Below are 25420 nucleotides of genomic sequence, written 5' to 3' on the forward strand. Positions count from 1 at the left end.
ATTTGCAATTATCTGTAAATAATCTGTAAATAATATTGTTGTTCCTTTTTATTATTTGTTTACTTCTATTATTTATATTGTGTATATATTGGTAATTTATCTACATTTTGCATCTGAATGTCTTGCTGTCCCTTTGCTGCTCTGACACTGTGAATTTCCCCACTGTGAGACTAATAAAGGATTATCTTATCTTATCTTAATTACATACAGATTACATACAGTCTAGGGTAACCACAAAACAAACAATACAAATTACAAATATTAATATATACAAATATAATAAATTGCATTTGCCTATATGGTGCTCCATTCAATGCTTCTGGGATGATTTGGGGCGTTGGGGATGAGGTGGGGTGGGGTGGTGATCGCAGCAATGCTTCACAATCTACCCAGAAATCCTTCATCCATGAACAGTAGAGACAATAACACCAACAAAATACTATTGATTACTTTCGGAAGTAACAATGAGTGAGCAGGTGTCCTAATACTTTTGTCCATATGGTGTACGAAGCATACCTTAAAGATAGTTAGCTTAGTATTAGCAAATATAGCTAGCTACATTTAATATGGCCTAATATCATATTATATCATATATGTTGTTTTTAAACCAAGAACTAAAAGAAATGTATTTTATAAATAAATTTAATGAAAAAGTAGCTAGCTAGCTATATTTACAGGCAAATTTCATATATGCCATTTTGTCCTAGCTATCTATGTTTAGAAAAAAATATTTTTAACGTTTAAATTATATTTTTAAATATAGCTAGCTATATTTAACAGATACATTTTACTCATTGTAAGAGTATATTAATTACAGATTATATTAGATATATTATATTGTTCTTCATATTGGGCACAAAAAGTATAAAATAGTAGGTAAAAAATAATGTTAAATATTGGTACACGTGAAACTATTATTAAAACATTTATTTATTAATTTAATATTAATTTATTATTATTATTTTGTTTTTGTTTACGTCTAGCGCCGCTTATAACGCTCGCTCTGCGCTCCTAAGCAACCGCGCCTTAGTTACGCATCGACGTCATCACGTCAGCGCTGAACGCAGCGGGACGAAGCGGAGCCTTAAGATGGAGACGGAGGCCGCGGGCTGACAATCTGGAGACTGTTGATATGTTGCTGTAGCTATTTTCCTTAAAGAGAGTACGAGCCGTCTCCGCGAAGAGGAGAATTCGTGCGTTTAAGCGTAGCTAATATAGACTCAGTCAGCACTGGATGTTTTTTGGGGTGAGTTCTCAAGAATTGACGACAAAAGGGATGAAAAGCGGCAACATGTTTCTGACCGGCCGCCATTTAAACCCGCTGCGTTCAGAGGGAAACGCAGCGCGGCTGCGGGCAGGGCGGATTCTGCGTTGTTTGAGCTCGTTTCCCATCGAATAAATCAGTTACATGTGCTGTAGAGTTTGTGGTAAGGTGGGGTTTTCTAGTTCTGTGTGGATCCGAGGAGTGTTTTCGGCAGCGTTGCGAAGTCCGGCTCCAGAAAGCAGCCTCCAGAAAATCCACTCCAGGTTTTGGCTGTAACCGCCGCTGCGGCTGGACTGCGGATCGGTGCAGCGGAGCCGCTCCGGCGGTTGGGAGTAAAGCGCGGGGTGGATTTCAGGTTACTTTCTGGATCTGGAGTTGCCACATTTTGTGGTCGGGAGCGTTTACAAGCTAGCAGGCCGTGCTAGGCTAACTACTATTGTGTAAAAGTGGCCGTTGTTTTTATTTTAACGTGTTCAAACATCGCAGTTCTGGGTTTATGAGGGGTGGGTGAAAAGACCAGGAGCAGAATCTGCTGGATTGGACTGAGTAAGCGCAGCCGGCTGGAGGTTCTGCGGGATTAGGAAACACGGCTCTGACATTAAGGCCTACAAGCCAAGAGAAGCTCACGTAAATAAAACTGTAATATTATTTTTAATTTTTTTTTTTTTCGTGTTCAGCTGCTTTATAAAGGATCTGGAAGTTGGAGATTGTTGATTTAGTTGGTGTGGGTTTGTGTGAATATTGGGTAAGACCCCCTTAAAGTAGCAGGGCAGCAAAGTAGGTAGCAAAGGTGTAGAGACAGACCCCCCTCTTCATAAATTATTACTCAATTTAATATAAACCATTAAAAATAAAATTCCTCAGTTTGTTGCCTTTAAAAACCAGTTTTTCCAGTTTATTAAATAATTCCCATGTTAAACTGCTCTGATTCCTTAAGTAACAAATTATTATTATTATTATATATTCCTTAATTCAAAAACATGTTCCTTTAATTTAACAATCCTGTCCCCCTCATTAGTAACTTTATTCCCTAGATTTAAAATTTTAATAATTTAATAATAATTTAATGTAATAAATCGTTCCCTCAATTATCTTAACAGTTTGTTCCCTTAATTTAATAAATCTGTTTCTTCCGTTAAATAAAAATATTTCCTTGAATAAAGTTTTTTTTATTAAAACATGTTTAATTTAATAAAATATTTTCTTTCCATTTTCTTGATTTTCGATTTTTTTTATTCATTTAAAATTCAATTATTTTGTTTTAAATCAATAAAAAAAAACACTTCCTAATTATTAAACTGTTTTGTTGGTTTTAATATATTTCCTTAATTCTGATTCCTAATTCCTAATTTAAAGGGGACATAGTAGTTAAACTGAGCCAGAAAGACAGATTATATATATATATATATATATATATATATATATATATATATATATATAAATAAATAAAAATACTCTGAAAAGTTTTATTTAGTTGTGTACCTGGTGTAACTTTTTTTAAATAATGGACGAGTATATTTTTCAAGATCAGTTCTTGTATATTAAATATTATTATATAATATTATATTAAAATATATAACATGCAGTTCATATTAAGCAGTACAAACAATTAAAAACATTAACCATTGCTGTATTATCACGATTTAGCTGCATTCCTGTTGCAGTGCTAGATAGCTGTAAATCTAACAGGTTAATTTATGATTGTGTTTCGTTACAGAGCAACAAAAACATAATTTATATGTATTTATATACATATTTTTGCCTTGTAGTTGATCCTGTAATGATTGAGAAAGCTGTGTATCATTGAGAATGAGCTAAAAATGCAAAACGTTTATTTAAATAACTTTTAATTAGTAATAAAATACTGAAGTTGTTAAATGCCTGTGATGAGTGATTATGCACCGGTATATGACTTTTAACAGGAAGATGTTTGGCTTGTCATCCAAATGTCTGGTCTGCAACTGGTCGTCTAGATGTTAGTTTGTGTACGTTACCACTTGAAGCACTGAAATAAACAATCAGACCAGTCTTGAGTGCGTCTTAAAGCAGTGAGTATCAGGATTACAGATAATTCAGAAGGGTCCGTGTCCTCCAGCCTTTTCAAACATGCAGTTTTAATGGTCTGTAGGCTGAAGTGAGTTTGGTCTGCTGTGTTTCGGTGCCGCGCTGAACGAGCGCATTGTTGCTCTATTCAGTTTCTGATATTTCTATGCATCCAGGGAAGGTGAGGAAATTGATTAAATGTCATTTTTAATAAAGAATCATTTTTATTTTTTGGGCCATTATATATGAAGGGTGCACTCTTCATTCTCTGAAAAGTTTAAATCTGTCTGCATTGTAAAAAAGAGCACATTTTCAGATGTTTGCAAGAAGTAAACTTTAAAAGTAATCTGTATATGTGTACGTATAAAATTAAGGGAGGGTTGGGACACATACTATGTATATAAATTATATATACTAAAAAAGAAACACTATAAATTACAGTTGTATAAATCTATGGGAGGCTTTGCCTTGGCACATGTGTTCCTTTGTGTGCTATAAAATGGTAGTTTTCCGTGTTTTTAATAACCTAAATGATCAATATGCCATGTTACCTTAATCACTCACTGACTTGAGTTATATGTAGGTAGCTAAACTACTTTTTGACCACCTGTGACCGGAAAATCTGGTCATTTTTCCTGATTGTCTGCTGAAATTACACTAAAACTAATGCATGAAATGGCTCACCAGTGTGTATCAGTGCAGTGACCTTCAGATCTGGGTGTAAATACTTTATTTTGTGAGCATAAAAAGTAAGAGGTTGTGTTTTTTTTTTTTTGTTTGTTTTTTTGTTTTTTATTTCAAAAATGTGTCTGTAAGCTGTGTATCTTCGCTGTCGGAACAAACCCTCGTATTTCCACAATAATAACTTTACAGGGGGAAGTGGAAGTCAATTGGAAGAAATATTTAATTCCAAATATTTTTGCCATTTCAACCGTCTATTCAGCTTGAAATGACATGGTGTAAGTTTTTTGTCTATGTGATGACTGTCCCTGTATGCTTTCCCAAGACTCCCAGCAGCGCCTGCTCTCAGTAAGGAGTCTGAGAAAAAGCAGATATTGGCAGAATAGAGGATCGTTACTATTTCGTCTCGTTCTCATCACGTTGAAATGGGTTTATACTCTTATTGCCTCCCACCTGAGAGCAGAGTGGTGTGAACCAGTACCAGTGTACAGACTTGGTGAAAACCACCTGTGGGTTTCACTTGTGATGACTAAAGAAACACATTAGTAGTGGAGTGAGAATAAATAAATAATGCAGGAATCTGAATTATAAAGAAAATTTACACCTGGTCTATTCATGTGTTTTGAGGGTCAGGATCATTTCTGGATGAGGCCAAGCTGAATTAAAAACGCAAGTGTAAACACACCCACGACGCTTTTTAAACCAGATGCAAATCTCATTTCAGAAGGTGGTCTGAGACACGTTGAAGCTGCTTATTATATCAGCTTATTATAGCATTATCTCATCAGGACACAATCAAGATACTAGTCGGGTGAAGTGACCTGGTGTAAACTGGGTCTAAAGTTCTGAGACACACTTGGCATGTTTTCACAGTAGCTCCTAAAATTGGGGCATCAAGATGTATACAATTTTTATTGATTTTATTTATTGTATGTTGGTGTTTACATAATGTTATTTACTGAAATGTTTTTTGTGGCACTGCTCAAAGCACCCTTATTTTTATTGTAAGTGTTGAGTGTGGATTGACTGTTTGTAAAGGCAGGGAATGATACCATATACCATACCATTGCCCGCCTTTACAGTCATATCAGTAAATATCAGTGTTTGCACTCTGTTCACAGTGGCAGTGAAGACTTGCTGTTATTTTAATGCTCGTCATAAACTCTTCTTAAAGTGATGAACAATATGATTTTATAGTTTCAAGAACGGCACCTGTAATTTATTATTATTATTATTATTATTTAAATATTATTAAATATTATTAAAATATAGTCTGTGGCTGGAGCCTAAAGCGCCGTAGTTTGATTGAAACTCAAGTTTCCTGCTGTTTAGGACGTTACGACACTTCTTACTCTGCTCTGATTGAAAATCTAGCCCCAGATATGTACAGTAATTTGGGTTACTTTATGAAATACGGCACTGTTTTTGTTTAGCTTGGTACGGCAAGCATGTGTGACTTCAGTTCAACATTTGACAGTATTGGGAGGATAGGATAAAATGTCAGGAATAATTTCGTAGTTTGTATATTTCCTATGAATCCATGCTTAATAACAGCTATTTGTATTGTCAGATGAAGTTTATGGAAATGAAAATAGCCACGTTTTGAGTTCTACTGGTTATTTTTGGATAAATGAGTGAAGTTACACTTTTCCCACCTGTAGTTTTAGCCACAAGATCAAGAGACTATAGTATTTGGTATAGATTGGTATAGATATTTTATGTCAAATGTTTAATGCTCACCTTTTAAATATCTTCTGCTCTTACTACAAAAAGCTGAGCAAGTTTTGTGGCTCTGGCTGAGCAGTCTTGAAAATTAAAAAATTCAAGATTTTAAACTAGTTTTTTTTTTTTTTTTTTTTTTTTTTTTTTAGTATTTAACGAGTATTTTTAAGGGTTTTTATTTATGTATTTTGTTTTTAAGTGCATCCTGATATTGACTGGAAATGTGTTGCTTTTGCAGTGGCCAAATGTGCTGTTACATTCATAATTTAATTTCCACTTTGACTGTCTTCACATTAGTTTCTTTATAGTTATTTATATATTTTTTATTTATAGATTATTTATATATATATGTATATATATATTTAACCAGTATATAAACTTCCATAATTACAGTAAAAAAAAAAAAAAAAAAGATATATATATATATATATATTATAACAGCAATTATGGAAGTTTATATAACTAAATTAAAATAAACACTTGGTGATCTTGGCAAATGCTGTGACATCAGTAATGAATTTGTGCCCTCAGGGAAGGTAATTGTGTAATTAAAATGGTGTATTTGGGGTGTTTTTACACTGGTGTTTCTTTCTGGTCCTGGGAGCGCTTGTTCTGAGGGCTCAGTGCTTTTATGGTCGAGGGTGAAAGCCTGGAGAAACGATCTCTGGTCCTCCTGAACTCGGGGGTCTGCTTCAGGTGTCGTCTGCTGCACGCGTGGAAGCCATCTGCTCCATGGCATTTCTGCACAGTGAAATGCCATGACTCCAAAACGTGTCTTCTCACTGCCGGAGTGTGTGCCCAAGGAAATGAGGAAAAACAATAAATGGCTGAACCTAGGTCCTACCGTTTTGCAAAAATGTGCATCTAGAAAACTGATGTTTGAAATTGCGCAGTTGGTCCTTGGTTCGAACAGAGTTCTTCTGTGTGAAAGCAGACCAGTGATGATGAGCCTCTTCTCTAGACGAGCCTAAAATCAGTCTTGGGACATGAGTCTGCTCAAACACTTCTAATCCAGATGTTGCTACAAATATCTGAGCATGTTTCCCAGCCTTGGTTGAACAGTTTTGACTATGCCAGCAGTCAGGAAATAAGTGTGTTGACCAGTTGCCATCATAACCGATTTTTTTTTTAGTACTCTTATTTATGTATGCATCCTGATATTGACTGGAAATAAGTGTTGCTTTTGCATATTCATCAGTTTCTAATGAGTATTTGGTGGGGTGGATTTGGTTTGACTGCTCAGTGCTTACATTTGAACCCAGTAGGATTGACTGACTTGTATTTTGACTGTCTGTTAATGATGTCCTTTAACCACTGTTCCACTTTCGGTCACCTCAGGTTTTTAAAATGTCGTCTCGACTCAAATGGACATCAATTAATCATCCGAAACCTCCCCACAGGTGAATCCGACTGGTCACCATGGCGACAGACATCGGCTCTCCACCCCGTTTTTTCCACATGCCTCGGTTCCAACACCAGGCGCCGCGGCAGCTGTTCTACAAGCGCCCGGACTTCGCGCAACAGCAGGCCATGCAGCAGCTCACCTTTGACGGCAAGCGCATGAGAAAAGCAGTCAACCGCAAAACCATCGACTACAACCCCTCCGTCATCAGACACCTGGAGGTACTGGCAGAAGTTTCTCACCTCCTGTGTCACCAAAAAAATAAATACCTGAAGTTGTCTCTAACTTGTTTGTTTTTGTCTGGCAGAATCGTCTCTGGCAGCGTGACCATCGAGATTTCCGTGCTATTCAGCCAGATGCAGGTTGCTTTAATGACGTGAGTGCTTCATTTGCCCTTGAAATAGATTCCTTTAGGAAGACCATGCTGGTTTCTGATCAGTTGTGTTTGTGCCTCCTCAGCTGGTCCCCCCTGTTGGTATGCTCAATAACCCCATGAATGCGGTCACCACAAAGTTCGTCAGAACGTCCACCAATAAAGTGAAGTGCCCTGTGTTTGTTGTACGGGTAAGTTACACTCTCGAACGCCATTCTGGTTGGGTCTAGAGCCAAAAAGTGGGTAAACGGGGCTTGGATTTTTCTCATGTCTGGTATTCGGCTCACTGATTAATAGCTTGCTAGTTCCTGCACCACAAGTACATTTGTTTCTAGTTTCTTTGGTGAAAATCTACAGATCAATGTCCTGATCACCTCTATTCCTTCATTTTTGTCTTATTTTTGTTCTATATAGTGGACCCCCGAAGGCAGACGGCTTGTGACTGGTGCCTCCAGTGGGGAATTTACTTTGTGGAACGGCCTAACCTTCAACTTTGAGACAATCCTACAGGTAAAAACAGTGTTTGTGGTAACGCTTTGGCTCCCCAAGCTTCCCCAAGTCAGCCCTGGGCAGTCCATACTCTGTTGCCCAGAGTTTGGGGTCTCCAGCACTGAAATAGGGATCCCCTCTGTTCATGCCATCGAGATCTAGAAGAATAACCCTGAAGAATGCTTACCATTTTACCTCTCTTCACCTCTCACAGGCTCATGACAGCCCTGTCAGGGCGATGACCTGGTCTCATAACGACATGTGGATGTTGACTGCTGACCACGGAGGCTACGTGAAGTATTGGCAGTCCAACATGAACAACGTCAAGATGTTCCAGGCTCACAAGGAGGCGATTAGAGAGGCCAGGTCTATACCCAATCTACCATTTTCTGTAGTTAACCCAAGCCTGTTGTTATTGGCCCTGCACTGTCAGGGAACTGTCTGTAGGGGGCTCCCCTCAGTGTTCTCAGTTCTTCTATACTTCTCCCTGTGCTGCTCAATGTTGATGTCCTTAATTATTATTATTATTATTATTATTGACACGTGTATGTGTGTGCTGTCGCAACACTGCATTGATTTGTCACCTGTGGCTCCTAAGTTATGTATTATGGTTTTTTCTATACATAATTTGCTACTCTTGTACAGTGAAGGTATATTTTTTTCACATTTTTAAATAAAGTATTCACATTTATCTATATTCTAAGGTCATTATAATCACAGCATAGACGCAAAGACTGACGGAGAGACACACAGGGACAAAGTGTTTTTTAGGAGGGTTGGTCAGACCCTCTGTACTGAGGAGGATGGACACTGGTGGCTCAGATCCACTCATACAGTTCATTTCACACTGGTACATTTAACAGGGAACCCCTTGGCCATCAGAATCTGCCGTACTCAAGATGACCTTTTGCTTAGTTTTGAATAAAGAGAACTGAGGTTTATTTTAAATAAAGATTGCAAGAATAAAGATTACAGGTTTTCACCCAAGTAACGCAACTGTCATCGGGGAACAAGTACACGTTGCTCTCACATTCTCTGAAAACTCAACACCGGGACACCCAGGGTGACCACTCGCTTCTGCTGCTCAGATTTGACTCTTGCTGGCCAGTGGGTGGGTGGGTGGTCGGGTGGGTTGTTGGGATCACAGCTAATCAAATAAAGTTGTTAAATTATTTTGTCCCCCTTAGATTCACACTAAAAAGAGGAACTAGCCACCAATTGTATCCGTGCTGAGGTTCAATAGGGTGTGAAGGAAACCCTCGTTTTCTTTCTTTCCTGTCTGTTTTCTCACTTCACGTAGGAAGGGTGTAGCTGGCCATCAAGTTTGCACTGCGGGGTGTTCCAATCCAATTTTTGTGGTGGTGTGCAGAATCCAAAGCTAGTTTTGGTTTAGATGCTTGAGTATCTTTTTAAGTAATTTATTTTTGAACTAAATAAGGAAGCAGAGCAACCAAGGTGGGTGTTCAGGGGGGAAACTAGGATTTCTCTGTTAGCTGGGTAGCTTTCCTAACCAATAGGAATAGATCTGGGGAGCATCCTTCCACTTGGGGCTTAGGTTATCTCTCTCTCTCTCTCTCTCTCTCTCTCTCTCTCTCTCTCTCTCTCTCTCTCTCTCTCTCTCTCTCTCTCTCTCTCTTCCTCCAGAAAGCATGTCGGTTCTTGTTTTGACATCCAGCTGAGGCAGATCCTCAAGAGTTCACTTGGCTGCATTTCAGCTAGAAAAGCCTGTTCTGGCTCCTTGTTCAGTTTATTGTGCAATAGTTATGTAATATTTCATTTCAAATATTTATGCAAATCGGTTATTAGTCATATTGGCGTATATTATATTAGGCATATTCAAAAGTTTGGGCACCCCGGGTGGGAGGGTTTCTCGCAAAGCCAAAGAAGTTCTTGCCAAAGGTGAGGAGTGGCCAACAGGAATGTAAGAATGTTGCTCAGCTCTTCTCCTATTGGATATGAGCCTGGGGTATTTGGTTTAACTGTTAAATTCTTGCTTTGTGAGACACCCCCCCATTTAATAATACAAATCACTTAATTTGCTTAATTACTTGATTTATTAATAGAAGAAAAATATAAATGTTGCATGTAGAATGTAGGTTAAGCCGGATTTTCTAATTAAAATCAGTAATGAGTTAAATTGTAAATAAAAATGAACACTAGGAGAGTGGCGTATATTTAAGTTTTATTATTTTCTTATTTTTACTTTGCAAATCAACAAATTCCATCCTTTGACCAGAGGTGCCCAAACCTTTGGACTCTGCTGTGGTTCTTCATTCAAACTATGAATTGTTTTGGTTCCTCTGCTGCTGTAGGCCTGTAGTTGTGCACACAGGGTTAATATGGACGTGAACCTGTAGTGGGTTGGTAGTGATCAGGTGCTTGAGGAGGTTGCAGTGTTTTGAGGGAGGTGTTGTGTTTGGTCGTGAGGAAGTCTGTGGAGGCCTGTGTCCCTTTTCGTGCTGCAACTTGAGAATCCGATCGGTCAGAGTTGGCTCTCGCGCGGTTTTAACGAGCTGGTCGATAGCAAGTCACCCGAGACCTCCACAAAGCGTCTCTGAGAGTTTGGGGGGTTCTGATAGAGCCACATAGAGCTGCTTTGTGATCCTTCATTATTGATTCTTTCCCTGCTGTGTCTTCAGTTTCTCTCCTACGGATAATAAATTTGCCACTTGCTCTGATGATGGAACTGTTCGCATCTGGGACTTTCTGCGCTGCCATGAGGAAAGAATTCTGAGAGGTACGTTGATGACGGGCTCGACTACACACACTGTTGCCAGAAGAAAAGCACACAGACATGACCTCTGGGGTTTCACACACTGAATGTACTATTCTACAGACCTCTGCTGTCCTTTCACATTCACATACCCGTGCACATCTCTTTATGGGCTCTTCGTGGTCGTTGCTGGTCATTTATTATTATTCTGATGGGAATTTTATGTATTTATTGTCCTCTCTGGCTTCCATGTGTTCTATATGGGTGTAAAAATAGATGTTTCTGCATTTCGCATCAGAAAATATGATGTTTTTGGGGTGATGGGGTTTTTGTTTTTTGGTTAGTCTCGACTCTCAATTATTAATCATGGTATACAACTCCAGGATGCACAGGTCCAGTCCTAGAGACCTGGTTTAAGGGGTTTCTAGGAGTGCATAACCTCAGTCCTAGATGAGCAGTCTCCAGCAAAAATTGGTAGTTGCCCTACCCAAACACACAGGGCAATTTTGCTTGCTCCTCCAGGACTGAAGTTGTGCACCCCTGGAAACCCCTTAAACCTTAAAAATTGATTTTATTTATTATAATTTGTTTAAACCTTTAGAAATTGACATTTAAGACACCTTAAAATAAGTGATTCTGCACAGTCTGTTCCTTTATTTGCTTACAACTCTTAATTGAATAAAAACTCAGTTTCATAGAAGAGGCATCATATATGCTTTGTACAAATGTCCTTACAGTTGCCCAGTGCCGTTGTATGGCCCACTAGAGGAGAGAAGGTGCTATTGACCCAAAAAAAAAGAAAGGGGGGGGGGGGGGGGTGTTCTGGAGCAAAATTGTCATATTTTGCCAAATATGACCTGCATTTTACTGTCACTGTATCTGTTGTAAGATTGCATACTTGCTGTCTACGGTGGTGCTGCAGGATTCTCGTTTTTTTTAGACCAGGACAGGTTATTAATAGGCCCTGGACCCAGACTGACCTCTGTGAACTGTCGGGACCTGTATCCAATTTTAGCTATTTAATTTTGGGCCGTGTTTATTGTAACTTTTCTAGCCTTTACAGTACCGGTGTCGCCACTCAGGAAACTCTCAGACCAATCACATGCATAGTAAATGTCCCATGACTCTACTCAGCCAGTCACGCCTGTGCATTAAACTGTGCGCTGCAAGTCGGGGGAAAGCTAATTCACATGATCACTCTGGAGAGAAAAGTCGAGGACTCGTACAGGTTTACTCTTCACAGGCAGGTCTAGGCCAGTGTGTCTCGTATGTTTCCAGACTGTGGTGATTATTAAGAGCAGTAATGTCATTATAAGTGATTTTTTAAAATATTATAAAATCTTGCTTCTGTCAAATCGATGAGGATCTGATGATGCGTGACCGATCGCACGGGTGGTAGTCTGAGACTGGAATGCCCCTTAAACAGCAAACGCTTGGTTAAGGGAAACATGTCCTTGACCTATTTTCAGTAGGGCTTTTGAGGGACTGTGTTTTATGGAGTTATAAAAGAGATGTTCTTCATCGGGTAGGCAGATCAGTTTGTTTATTTATTAATTTATTAATTTATTAATTATTATTAATGATGATGAAGGTCCACAAGTCTAGTCTTAAAAAAAAGTTCTCTGTACTACAAAAAATGCTTCTTTACACCCAACAATAGTGGATCAGTTCTTGATGCGAAGTAGAACCACATACACTTTCACTTCGACTTTCTTCCTGGTGTCTGAAGAACCGTATTTACCGGGCAGAGACCCATTTAAGCATTCAGGCGGTTCTATATGGAACCACTGCCTTTACTAAAAGAACTAAGAAAGGAGTAAGAGTATAAATTAAATTATTAATTATCCATTAATATTCGTCAAAGTTCGTCAACCTTCAATGATGGCAGCAACAGCTGTTTTACCACTCAAGCTTGATGAATGTAAATATGATAATTCTAATTTAGCAGTTAAATGTGAGGTGAAACGCTGGACGAAGAATGAAAACTATCCAAATAGCTGCAATTTCTTTGACTGATGTTCTCATAATTGTCAAGCCCACACCCACAAATTGCACCTATGGGAGCTTTTCGCTATAAGACATCCCATTCTAAACCCATAGGCATTATTAATAAGGAGCTGGTCCCCCTTCTTTGCTCTAAGCTCTACCAGCAGCAGCAGGTCTGGAGCTCTGCTGCAGTTACTGAGTCAGTTGGAGGCTTTTCTGCACTCTGCTCTGAGCTCAGCACTCGGCCCTGACCCTGCTCTGTAACCTTACGTGGTCTGACAGACACTCGGTTCCTGAGCTGCTCTCTGTGAGCTGTTCCTCCTAAACTCTTCCACTGTTCAATAATAACACCACTCTCAGCTGATGGAGGAAGATCTAGGAGGGAGGAAATTTCTCCAGCTGACTTGTTGTTGTTGGTGCAGCGGTGTCTCCTATTACATACAGAACCACACTGGAGTTCAGTGAGCTCTTCAGAACCTCCTGTTCTTTCACTGATTTGTGGAAGAAAGGCCGACTGCAGGGCTAGGGGCTTGATTTTTTTATATACCTGTCCCAATACTTTTGTCCATGTGCTTTCCAACATGTTCTGCCCTTTTGCTCAGGTACTTCTTTACTGGGTGATGTAGTTGTGCTGTTTGATGCCACCCCAGTTAATCAGAGTAATCAGAACCTGCTGGATTTGTCAACATAGATCTCATAGATACGTAAGATAATAACTGATAATTAGCTTTTAAGGGAAGAATAGCAGAAAAAAAGGTTCTGACACTGAAGTGAGCCCAAATAAACTGTTCTCATCCTTGTTGTTTAAAAAAAAAAAGGGACACTGACAAATAATGAGGAAACAAAACAATAAATTAATAAATCCTATTTTCTTTTTTTATGTTTTCCTCTTTGGCTTCATTCTTTTATAGATGTATAATATCTTAGAGGGGGTGCAAGTGATTAAATCTGACATTGATGAATCTACTGTATCCAAACTAATACATTATTAACGATTAATTAATTAATGAGGAACAAATTAATAAATCTGCTCACACCAGTAGACTGTACAACGGTAATGATCAACCTTAAAAATTAATTCAGACCCTTATAAAGGTTTATCCTCTCTGAGCCGACAGGCCCGCCATCCACTACCACAGGGGTCCTCTAACGGACCTCCTAAACCTGACCGTTAACAGGTTAGTTGAATCAGGAGCGCCCCGAAACAAGATTGTGCCCGACCCCGGGCCTCCAGGACCAGAATTGCCCACCCCTAGCTCTAGCAGAACAGACGAGCGGTTCTAGGGTGTAGGAAGACAGGAGGTGAAATCTCACACTGATCGATTGTTACAGAGTTTTAACAAGCTCTGTGTTAACAGCAGCGCAGCAAACTGAAGGGCCAAATAAGCAAAATTAGAGCAGGAAAAATGAAGACTAAAATTGTGAGAACGTGAGAACATGTGGAAAATGGTTATTTCTGATTTGTGTGTGTGTGTAAGTATCTAAGAGTATCTAAAGTTATTTTTTACTTGAAGATCAATGTTTATTAATTAGGTTTATTAATTAGGACAACCAGATTTTTTTTTTTATTTCATGTATTTTATTATTGTTGTTATTATTATTATTATTATTATTATTATTCACATTTCAGTTTATGGTCACTTTTGGATTTGAGTGCATTTATTTATTTATTATGTTTTCCTCTGGCTTCATTGTTTTATAGATGTAGTACATCCTGTCTAGGGGGGTACGAATTATTAAATCTGACATAGATGAATCTTCTGTATCTAATTCTGTGTATGTGTGTATATATATATATATATATATATATATATATATTATAATATATAATTTTATATATATTTTTTTTTATTATTATATTTATTTATTTATTTTTTTACTTCACGGCCATGCAAACGTTCAGTACATTGCGTCACAATTTCATAATAAATGGACCAATAGAAATGCCTCAAAATGGCTTCCATGCTTCTAATAAAAGTTAAGAAGGTTTCTGTTTCTTCCTTTAAAAAAAAAGTATTAATTAAAACTTGAACTCAGATTTTCTTATTAAAGCATTAGTTTTTGCCTTAAATGAATTTTATATTAAGAATGTCCTGGAAGAGTGTGTGTGTGTGAGAGAGTGGACAGTGCAGGACGTTCTGTTAATCGTAACTCTTTCTGACTCTGTCCTACACCCTGGTCTCCAGGCCACGGAGCTGACGTGAAGTGTGTGGACTGGCACCCAACCAAGGGCCTGGTGGTTTCTGGCAGCAAAGACAGCCAACAGCCCATCAAGTTTTGGGACCCAAAGACTGGCCAGAGTTTAGCAACATTGTAAGTTGATCAGTTTGAGTGAAGATGGAGGGAAAACACTGGCAGTGGTTCTGTGTTTGAGCCTCTGTAATGTGCTAGACCTATCAAAACAATAGCAGAACTGTCAGTAGTGTAACTTTATTAATTTTAGTATTTTATAATCAATGAACAATAATAATAATATAGCAAAATATTTACTTTTTTTTAAATATAAAAAAATTACATCATTTATACTGTGAGGTAATTTAATTTGAGCTGTTTTGTCCTTCCTGTAAACAATGAATTAATATCAATCATAAGGCGGCACAATAGAATTGCCCTTTTTGGAATAATTTGATTTACAAACCAATCAGATTAAGCCAAACACAGAGCCGAGGTGAGAACCATGGTAACATACTTTGACGTAGTGTCTTACTCTCCTTTCTCTTGTGTCTCAGACATGCCCATAAAAACACAGTCATGGAGGTGAAGTGGAACCTCAATGGCAACTGGCTGTTGACGGCTTCACGTGACCACTTGTGCAAATTGTTCGACATCCGCAACCTGAAGGAGGAGCTGCAGGTTTTCAGGGGCCACAAGAAAGAAGCTACCGGTACAATATCATGCCCTGTTAATGCCCTGTTTTCTTTGTGCACGTGCATTTGTCTGTTTTTGACTTTGTTGAATTTCTTCTTGCTGCCTGGTTTCAGCTGTCGCCTGGCACCCTGTCCACGAAGGCCTTTTCGCCAGCGGCGGCTCTGATGGTTCGTTGCTGTTCTGGCATGCTGGGTATGTACTGCTGATGCACACCTTCGACCACTTAGTATGTTCCATAGCAGTACGTTTCCAGTACAGCAGTGTTTTTGTCTGAAAACCATTATACAACCAGGTCCATAAGTATTTGGACAGTGACGCAAGTTTTGTAAGTTCGTCTCCACCCTGCAATTGAGAATTGCGCTCACGTTTGTTTATAGACCCTCCATTTTTATACACTATAGATAAATTTGAGAAGCTAATTATTATAAATGTATAAAAAAAAATAAAAAAAAGATTTTGCAGTCAGTGACCGTCTGATATCTGGAACCCATGGATATCACAAAGACCCAGACGTTACCATTGCATAATAGTACCTTCACCATGTTTGGCAGATGATGTTGTGAGCTTCAGTTCGTGAGGCCTTTCCGTCCTTCGCTATTCTCTATCTTTCTGTCCTTCCAGTTCTGGATGTTTTTAAGGTGTTGTCTTTAAAAATAAATAAATAAAAGCAAAAATAAATCAAATCAAATAATAAAAAAGCTGAGACTACATGTGATTGTGCAGACACCACTACAGTGGATTTGAAATTACAGGTAAAATTGCACAAAAGTAACACTGTCCAGATACTTATGGACCCAGCAGTAAAAAGCTCATAGTCAGAAGGTAAATCCGTAATTCTCTTTAGACTGGAGTAGTATGAGGGTTGTTAATGGCCGTTGCGGTGTCGTAAAGCTTAACGGACATCTCGTTTCAGAGTGGAGAAGGAGGTGGGCGGCATGGAGATGGCCCATGAAGGCATGATCTGGAGCTTGGCCTGGCACCCTCTTGGCCACATTTTATGCTCGGGATCCAATGACCACACCAGGTGAGTGAGTGAGTGGTTGGTTGTATGAGTTTGTAAACAGGTGAAGTGTGATTTGTGTAGAAGAAGGCGACGGTCATGGCGAGTCTCAAGCTGTTTGTGTTGTTGCTTTTAGCAAATTCTGGACGAGGAATCGGCCAGGCGATAAGATGCGCGACCGATACAACCTGAATCTGCTGCCGGGAATGTCAGAGGATGGGGTGGAGTATGGTGAGTGCTGCAGTATGTTTGGTTGGAGGGGCGGAGCACTGTTTTACAGAGCTTTATTGCAGTACAGATCGACCCAGTTAGTCCGTATGTTAGACTTGATGTCCCAAAGTTTGTGGACGCCTGGGCTTATTTGGGAATTCAGATACTTTTAAGGTGGGCCCACTATATCTTTATAGAATAGCATTGACCAAAAGAATGGGAAGCATTTGAGAAGCCTCATGTGAGCCTCACGTTGCCGTGCCCAACGCTGACTGGCCTGTGCAGATGTGCTCTCTGCGATAATGGAGCTTCATGCGATGAGTTGGAGCGGCGTTTGTGATGCAGAATGAACCAACCAACAATGCAACCAAATCTTCATGGTTACAACATCTAGTGGAAAGCCCATTTCAGTGCTCGTCATTGTTTTCGAAGGAAATATCGGCGGGTGTCCATAAACTTTTGGCCATATTGTGTATGTTTAGCATGTCTAATTTTAAAACGGACATTAAAAGGTCAGGGCGCGGTCCTTGTCTTGTGTAAAGCTTTAGATGTGTGGTGTTTTTTGTTGTTTCCAGATGACATGGAGCCCAACAGTCTCGCAGCCATTCCTGGCATGGGCATCCCAGAGCAGCTGAAAGCCGCCATGGAGCAGGAGCAAACCAGTGAGGACCAGACACACCAAATAAACACACAAACACACACAAACTGTGATGGATATTCTTGTGAACAGCTCTTGCACCTGTGGTCACAGCGCAGCCACAGTTTGTCCTTTTTGTAGAGGAGGGGGGCTAATATGTGGGCCATGTGATCAACAGGTAAAGAAGCAACGCCCGAGGCAGAGATGAGCATCCCAGGGCTTGACTGGGGAATGGATGAGGTTATGCAAAAGGACCTGAAGAAACCGCCAACCAAGAAAGTCCCCTATGCAAAACCTATTCCTGCGCAGTTTCAGCAAGTACGCTCTTCTCCTTTGCTGTGTAGCTCTGTTGGCTTCCTGTTTTGGGTGGCGTGTAATTCTCTCCATCTTCATCCCAACCATCTTGCTCCCTAGGCCTGGGCAGAGAACAAGGTGCCAGCGATGGCTCCTGGTGAGATGCCCAAGGAGAGGAAGGATGAAAAGGTGGATGGCAAGAAGAAGACCCAGGCTGAGATCGAGCAGGAAATGGCTGCGCTGCAGTATACAAACCCTATGCTGCTGGAGGTCAGCAGAAGCGCCCAGAAACGGCCATTCTCTGTGCCCTCATTCTCGTCCGACGGTCATTTTTGATTGGAGGACGTTTGCTTTTGTAAGTAATGTATGTAATGTTTTTGTTGTTCTCTGCAGCAACTGAAGATCGAACGAATGGCTCAACTCCAAGAGCAGGGCGGGCCAACTTCTGCGGGCCAGTCAGGAGCCATGGCCCCTTTCCCTGGCCAGGGTGGTCCGATGGCACCTCCTCCACAAGGCTTTCCTCAATCCCTGCCACCACAGCAAATGCCTCCCCATAACATGCCTCCAATGGGTCCAGGTGGGATGCCTGGCCCCTTCATGCCTCCCGGCCAGATGTGTCCTCCTGGGCCACCTCATCAAGGTCCTCCTCCGCAGGGCATGATGGGTCCCCCCGATCTCCATGGACCCCCACGCCACCCTGGCCCTCACAGGAACATGGGGCCCCAAGGCCCTCACGGGATGCCACAGGGGCCCAGGGGCATGCAGGGTCCTCCTTCAGGCGGGATGCCCCAAGGGCCTGGGGGTCCTGCTGGCAGCATGATGGGACCACTACCTCGGGGTCAAGGGCCCCCACAGGGAGGCATGATGCATCAAGACATGAGGGGGCCTGCACCCCATGGTAACATGATGGGTCCTCAGGGGCCTATGCAAGGAGGTATGATGGGACCTCCAGCCAGAACTCATGGCAATATGCAGGGCATAGGAAACATGCATGGGATAGGACCTTCGTCAGGAGGGATGCATGGGCCCCCAAACAATATGCAGGGGCCTCCAGGTAACATGCAGGGACCTCCATATATGCAGCAGGGAAAGCCACCGCACATGACTGACGGGAACAGAGGACAGTTTAACCAGGTGATGAAAGTTATAGAGTATTCAACATTTACAATATTTTATTAACTGTGGTTACAGTATAAAACATGTATTTATTATTATTATTATTATATATTTATTATTATATTGAGTTTTTTTCTTTCTCGTCTCATTTGGAAGAGTAAATGACACTGTGACTCCCTTGTTTTTTCTAGGGACAGAATTCTGGACCGCAGTCAATGATGCATGGTCCCGGTGGCAAAGGTAGGGCTAAGATTTGTGGTTTTGGGATTTTATTTATTTATTTATTTATTTATCAACAGTAGACCACCAAGAAAAAATAAACATGTATTATTACCAGTGTAATAAACCCTTATATAACTATTTTTAATAATAATCATAACTTTTTTATTGATTTATTAATACATGTGAGTCACATTGACCCACAGAAAAATATTTTTATGTTTAAAATTAAGTAAATGTAATTAATATACATTATAATTAATCACTAACATTTATAACTCTTCTGGCTAGAGCACCCCCTAGTGTACTGAAATAGCAGTTGCTTACATTACTGCATGACTGGAATCTGCTGATTTTGCTCAAGTGAAGTTTTGGTAAATTTGCTTCATCTTTGTGTCCTTCCTGTGATCCTGAAGATGGGCCTCGAGGTCCACCAAACCACCACATGGGGCCTCCTGACCGGCAAGGCCCTGGGGGACCAGGTGGGCCAGGCCAAGGCTCAGACGGAGGTGGTCAGTACTGGGGTGATGAGGGTGGCTTCCAAGAGGGCTGGAGGAGAGGGCCTGGTGGACCGGGTCAGGAGTACCATGGAGACCCTAGAGGTCACAGAGGAAGCTCAGGAAGCCAGTGGGAGAATCAGGAGCGGTTCTCTTCTCGCGATGGGGAATACGGTGGACATGACAGGTGTGTCTGACAGTGTATCAGAATGATGCATGTGAAGCTCAAGGTCTCATTGAGGAGCTTTGGGGTAAGAAATTGGGGCAAATTCTGACTATAGGTTGTCGTTGTAGATATGACTCATACGACGGTCCAGGGGAGGAGTTTGACCAGAGGCAGAGGCGACCACCAGATGACTCGTAAGTATAATGTTTAGATTAGGGATGCACCGATCCATCTTTTTCTGTTCCGATACAGATACATGAACTGCGTATTGGCCGATACCATTGTTGAATTAGTACATCATATATCTCACCATGTAGGAGAAATTTAAGGCATCAGGATTGACAATCATTACTTTACTAACTAACTAAACTATAACAAATAACCACATATATAAATGAACCCACTTTGTTTATTTGTCACTTATATATAAATATAATAATAATTGTGCTTATATGCACAGTGTTGTCTGGGCTCAGGACTTTTATTCTGAAGTTCTGAAGTCTGTGAGACTAAAGAGGAGTGAGCAGCTCCTCCCTTCTCGGTTCTCCTTATATGGAAGATGAGCTGGATTACTATACTTGCTGTTTGCTATGATGCATGTGTATGATGTCTGTAGGTTACTCTGATTCGGAGTTATGAAGCCTAGAATACCGGCGGTTCCGTAAAAAAGGATCGGCCCCTTGGATCAGACTAATTATCCGAGACCCAACCCAGCTAATTTTCTTAGGATCGGGACAGATATCCGATCCTAGTATCAGATCGGTGCATCCCTAGTTTATATATATATATATATATATATATATATATATATATATATATATATATATATATATATATATATATATATATATACGTCACACAGATCATTCACCAAAGTGAAAATTGCCCATGGCACATCAATCACTTATCATGACTTGATTTGCTAAATTAAAAACAAATTGTGGACAAATAATAAACCTTTGGGCAATTTATAAAGTACAGATATCATGAAAAAAGGCAAATTATGAGTAAAAAAAATAAAAATAAATAAGTGTATGATGAGGGACATATTTTTATAGGTACAGGAGGAGTGGTCCAACTGGACGCGGAGGCCGAGGAGGCTACCAGGATGATTACGGAGGAGACGACAGCTTTGATTCCCAAGAAGAGATGGGCCAGAGCTGGGGAAACGGAGGAAGAGGGAGGCGCGGGGGGCCACAGCGAGGAGGTCAGACTCGTTTACGTGCTCACGGTAGCCAACATAGCAAGCGTCCATCCATTAAGTATGAGGTGCCATGTTTGAACATGTCATCTCTCTTAGGTGGTGTAGGAAGAAAGGGGCTTCTTCCAACTCCTGATGATTATGGCCCTCGCGGCGAAGGAGGAAGAAACCAAGAGGGTTGGGAGGGAGGGCGAGATTCAGGTAGAATCACAGTGGCAGGGCAGGGAGGGAGGGGTGGGTGGTAGGGCTGCGCAGCAGATCTTCGCTGAATTATCCCTGCACTGTCAGGCTTTGGGACTGAAGGCCACCAAATGCAGAAACGGTCATCCTGACTTTATGGACGATTTAACAAAAATGAGACCCATCACGTATGCAAAAATGATACATATACACTCATCGAGCACCATGATGACCTGCTCTCAGAGTGGTTATTTATAGTTACTGTAGTCCCTCTGTCACCTCAGATGGTTGGTGGATGATGCCTGAAGCTGCTAGACCTTATCTGCATGATTGTATGAATTGTATGAACTTCTGCCACACGACTGGCTGATTGGATAATTGCAGGAATACGTAGGTGTATAGGTGCTCGATGAGTGTATAGATAGTGTGTATGTTGCAGTTGTGCACTGTGGTATTTTGTTACATTTACATTTACATTTATGGCATTTAGCTGACGCTCTTATCCAGAGCGACTTACATGGTTACTGGTATTACACAAGTGGGCCAATGTAGTGTTAGGAGTCTTGCCCAAGGACTCTTATTGGTGTAGCGCAGCACAGTCATCCAGACCGGGAATTGAACCCCAGTCTCCCATGTGGTGTGGTAGCTCACTGGCAGGTAGTGGTGTTATTCATAGCACCACACCAACCATTTTGTGTAGATCATGCAGCCCTAACCAGTGTTTTTAGATTTCATACAGCTTTTAATCCCCCTCTTAAATAAGCCCTTCCCATTCCTGTAGTGGTCATTAGGTCCTTCCTTTTGGGAATATCTTATCTAGGTCCTATCTCACGCCCCTAAGCTGTGTCTTGGCACCACCACAGCTGAAGCGTTTGTCGTTTTCTCATCCCCGTAGCAGTGGGGAAATGAGTTCAGCTTGGAGTTGTTTATTTGTTTGTTTGTTTGTTTCCCAGGGCTGTAAAATTGAGCTCCGAGTTGACTCTAGATCTCGTATGTCTCTGCAGGTCACGACGGCTATCGGGACGGGCAGCGAGGCGACCACAGCATGCATGACGGTCAGTCTGCAGCCAGTAGGGAGCGCTCTTCTTCTCTTCAGGGAATGGACATGGCCTCACTGCCGCCTCGCAAACGACCCTGGCACGACGGCCCAGGCACTGGAGACATGGATTCACCTGGCTCTGGACCCGATGACCGAGGGGCAGGTGAGACTGGGGCGAGGTGGGGGGGAGGGGTTATTTATGTAGATCCTACGTTTTTTTTGGGTTTTTGTTTTTTTTTCTTTTAATACATGTCATAGATGGTGCATCACACTACCTCTTGTTCTCCCGTCCCAGGGCGACCACCACGAGAGGATAGCGGCTATGGCCCTCCATCCAGAGGAGGCAGAGGAGGTTGGGGTCGTGGCGGGCCCCCTAACGCCGGAGGTCCAGGTGGCAGCACTGGTCCAAACTCCAGGCGCGGGGGTGCCCGCGGTGCACTGAGAGGGGGCCGGGGGCGGTAGGGGTCGTACAGGCTTCTCCCCAGGACAGCATGGGGCACTATGGATTACAACAAGGACAGAGACCAAAGAGCCAAAGTAGCCACCCCAGCAGTTCTGGCTTTTCAGCGGGTATAGGTGAATTTCTCCTTGTTCAAGTAGTGCTCACGTAGAGGGTAACTGGGACATGTCACTGGTTGAGGCCTGTGAGCTACAGCTCAAGCTGACTGGATGAATTAGACATTGGACACTTTTTGTGCATCACTGATGATGATGAAGGGGGTGATGAAGACTTCAAGGTTCACCCCTCTTGACTCCTTGCGCATGGTTCACCTTCCTTTTGGGGCTGACAGATGATCTTCCCGCAAAATGCATCTCCACGGTGCCGGACTGTTAACGTTTGCTGGACTTTGGCTCCGCCCTCTCTTCCACCGAAGCTTTAAGGAGCACTAAAACGACGTGCACGATTTAAACCCTCACCACTTTCCAACCAAGTGACTGAAATACATGAAAACTGGACTTTTAAACATTTGGACCTCCAAGCGCTCAGCTCCTCTTGTTTAATTTCATTTTATGTAAAATAATGAAGAAAATAATTCTGCAACATTACCAGGCGAGTCCTGACTTGCGAGGCTGCCGACTTTGTGTACATTTTGTCAAAAAAACAAAAAAAAATTGTCATATTGTTTTGTCCATTTTTGTATGAGACTACAATAGAAGTTGTGCAAGATTTATAACAAACCATTGTTTGTCTTTTATTTGTTTGCACACAGCCCTCAACCCCACCACCCTACTCTAACCTGTATTAACATGAGGTTACACTGTTATATTGGGGATATTTAAAAACTTTCCCCATTAAGTTCGTCTTTTAGTTACTGCCATTAATTCCTTATTAAATAATTACCTTAAAAATAAAGCCAAATGTGGGATCACTTTGAAACTGAATGTTCAGTTTCTTAAGTGTTTTTTAAGCTCTATGAAATAATGTTGATGTTAAATTTCCCTCATAGCAGTTTTCCAACACCATCACAGTTCGGATGCTGGTTTTGATTAGACTTTCATTAGATCCTTGTTTCCCCCGTCATTAGATCATTAGATTCTGCCCCTTTGCCAAACATGCCTCAGCACTCTGTGGGTGCAACTAGGGCCCTTTATCGATAATCGTAAATTAATTTGTAAATATATAAGTTGTAATTATTGACTTGGCGTACGATATAAGCACCTGACCTCAATCATTTGTGCTGTTCTCGATATGGCCCATAGTCTGTACTAGTCTGAGTGTATTTTAGCCAATCACACTATTCTGTTCTCTCATCCAAGGCGAGCTGGAGGCAGCGACCATTACATCAATAATGGCGTCTTTATACACACCGAGCCGACTCTGACTGGTAGTGGTGCAACTGATCACCTCTCCCCTCCCTAGTCTGAACCGATTATTTAAGACGGGTTCCGGGTCTGACTTTGCAGAAACGCTGTGCAAAGGCGACTGGTCTATCTTTATATGACAGTGGTGATGCATCTAGCATGAGGTCACCCCTCTGAAGTGACCTCACTGGTGTTTCAGTGGAGAGCAAAGTATCGCCCCTTTCTTTGCTGATACGAAAAAATGATCCAATCTGTGATGCAAACAGCGGTTTTCCCCCCAAAGACATAAGAAAGCCAGTCAGATGAGAAGAGAAGGTCCAAATGGACCAGAGCTTACTGGCGTGGGACCATTATGGCTTCGAGCAGAGCCTGTTAATGTGAATGAGCCGGTATGTTGACTTTGTTATAAGAGTAGTGTTATCCATGTTTTTCATTTTTATTTTATTACAATTCAAATGTCTGAATATTCTTAATGATCACAAGTCCATTCCTCTTTAAAAGGGTGTAATTGCATTACTATACTATTAGCATTATATATATATATATATATATAAAATCTGACATAATGGTATTTTAAATAAGAATAATATTGTTTATCACCATTATTTCTGGAATTATTTATTGTCCAGAGCAAAGGTCATCATGATGGGACTGGTTGCAACATTAAACTTCAACCATGTTTCATTACTGGATGATTTACTAGTGTTAACACACTGCTTTTATTGCCTAAAGCAAAGGTTCTCAAACTTTTGTCCAACTCACATTTCTAATACTGTTACCATATTTAGCTATAGTTTTACTCTTCTACAAAATTGAGCTACATGTTTGATTTATTATCACCAACCCAGAACGTTTGATATTAATCAGATGCTGCCAGAACTTCCAAATAGCAACAAGGTCTCCTATAGGGATAAATGGTGGAGAGGTTTGTGCACCCCTCTCCGGTCACCTAGATAACACTTGCATCCATGTAGGATGCAAAAGTAATACCCTAGCAACCACCAAGGCAACCACTTGGAACAACCAGTTTGAGAAGTTTGTACTGGCGCAAAAAAATAAATCTGCCGACCCTCCTGACTATATACTGATGTATATCAGGGTTCCCCTGGTCCTATTTGTGAGAACAATGGGCCTAGGGCAGGGGTTGGCAATCTTATCCCCCAATGATTTGGGATGGCTGAAGGTTTTCTTTCCTCATAATTATTTGTTTACAGACAATTACAGACAATTTATTTATTTTGTATAAGACCAATGACCCCTAGCTCAGTGTAACAGTTCCAGATCCTGGGGCTCCATGTGCTTCACTCTTCTTTGGTTCCCTACAGAAAAAAGGCCTTAAATAAATCTCACAGCTCACTGCAATAACACTAGTAAATAAATGAGGAATGTACAAGACCAAAGAGAATTATTTGAGAACACACAGTGGAAAGGTTCCTCAGAGGAGCCAAAAGTGGTCTGAAGCCATAATCAAGTGGACCAGGTTGGGTTGATCTGGGTTAGAACTGACAACTCCAGGA

The 25420-nt window shown here is 41.0% G+C and overlaps 1 protein-coding gene across 2 annotated transcripts; it reads left to right on the forward strand.

Annotated features, from left to right (window-relative positions):
- Positions 1-1060: 1060 nt before the first annotated feature.
- On the forward strand, positions 1061-23279 carry wdr33 (WD repeat domain 33). 2 transcript variants are annotated; one of them, XM_072669028.1, is made up of 23 exons: positions 1061-1246; positions 7111-7333; positions 7420-7488; positions 7572-7676; positions 7900-7995; positions 8189-8340; positions 10614-10711; positions 14860-14986; positions 15403-15557; positions 15655-15733; positions 16455-16565; positions 16678-16772; positions 17327-17413; positions 17567-17706; positions 17803-17952; positions 18076-18816; positions 18990-19038; positions 19434-19701; positions 19809-19874; positions 20739-20887; positions 20981-21082; positions 22066-22263; positions 22396-23279. In XM_072669028.1, the coding sequence occupies exons 2-23, from the start codon at positions 7130-7132 to the stop codon at positions 22560-22562; spliced, it is 3408 nt and encodes a 1135-aa protein (XP_072525129.1). In that variant the 5' UTR covers positions 1061-1246; positions 7111-7129; the 3' UTR covers positions 22563-23279. The 2 variants fall into 2 exon arrangements, with proteins under 2 accessions (XP_072525129.1, XP_072525128.1); XM_072669027.1 differs by lacking the exon at positions 20981-21082.
- The last annotated feature ends 2141 nt before the right edge of the window (positions 23280-25420 follow it).

This window comes from Salminus brasiliensis, chromosome 23 (genome assembly GCF_030463535.1).
Source record: "Salminus brasiliensis chromosome 23, fSalBra1.hap2, whole genome shotgun sequence".
NCBI lineage: Eukaryota > Metazoa > Chordata > Actinopteri > Characiformes > Bryconidae > Salminus > Salminus brasiliensis.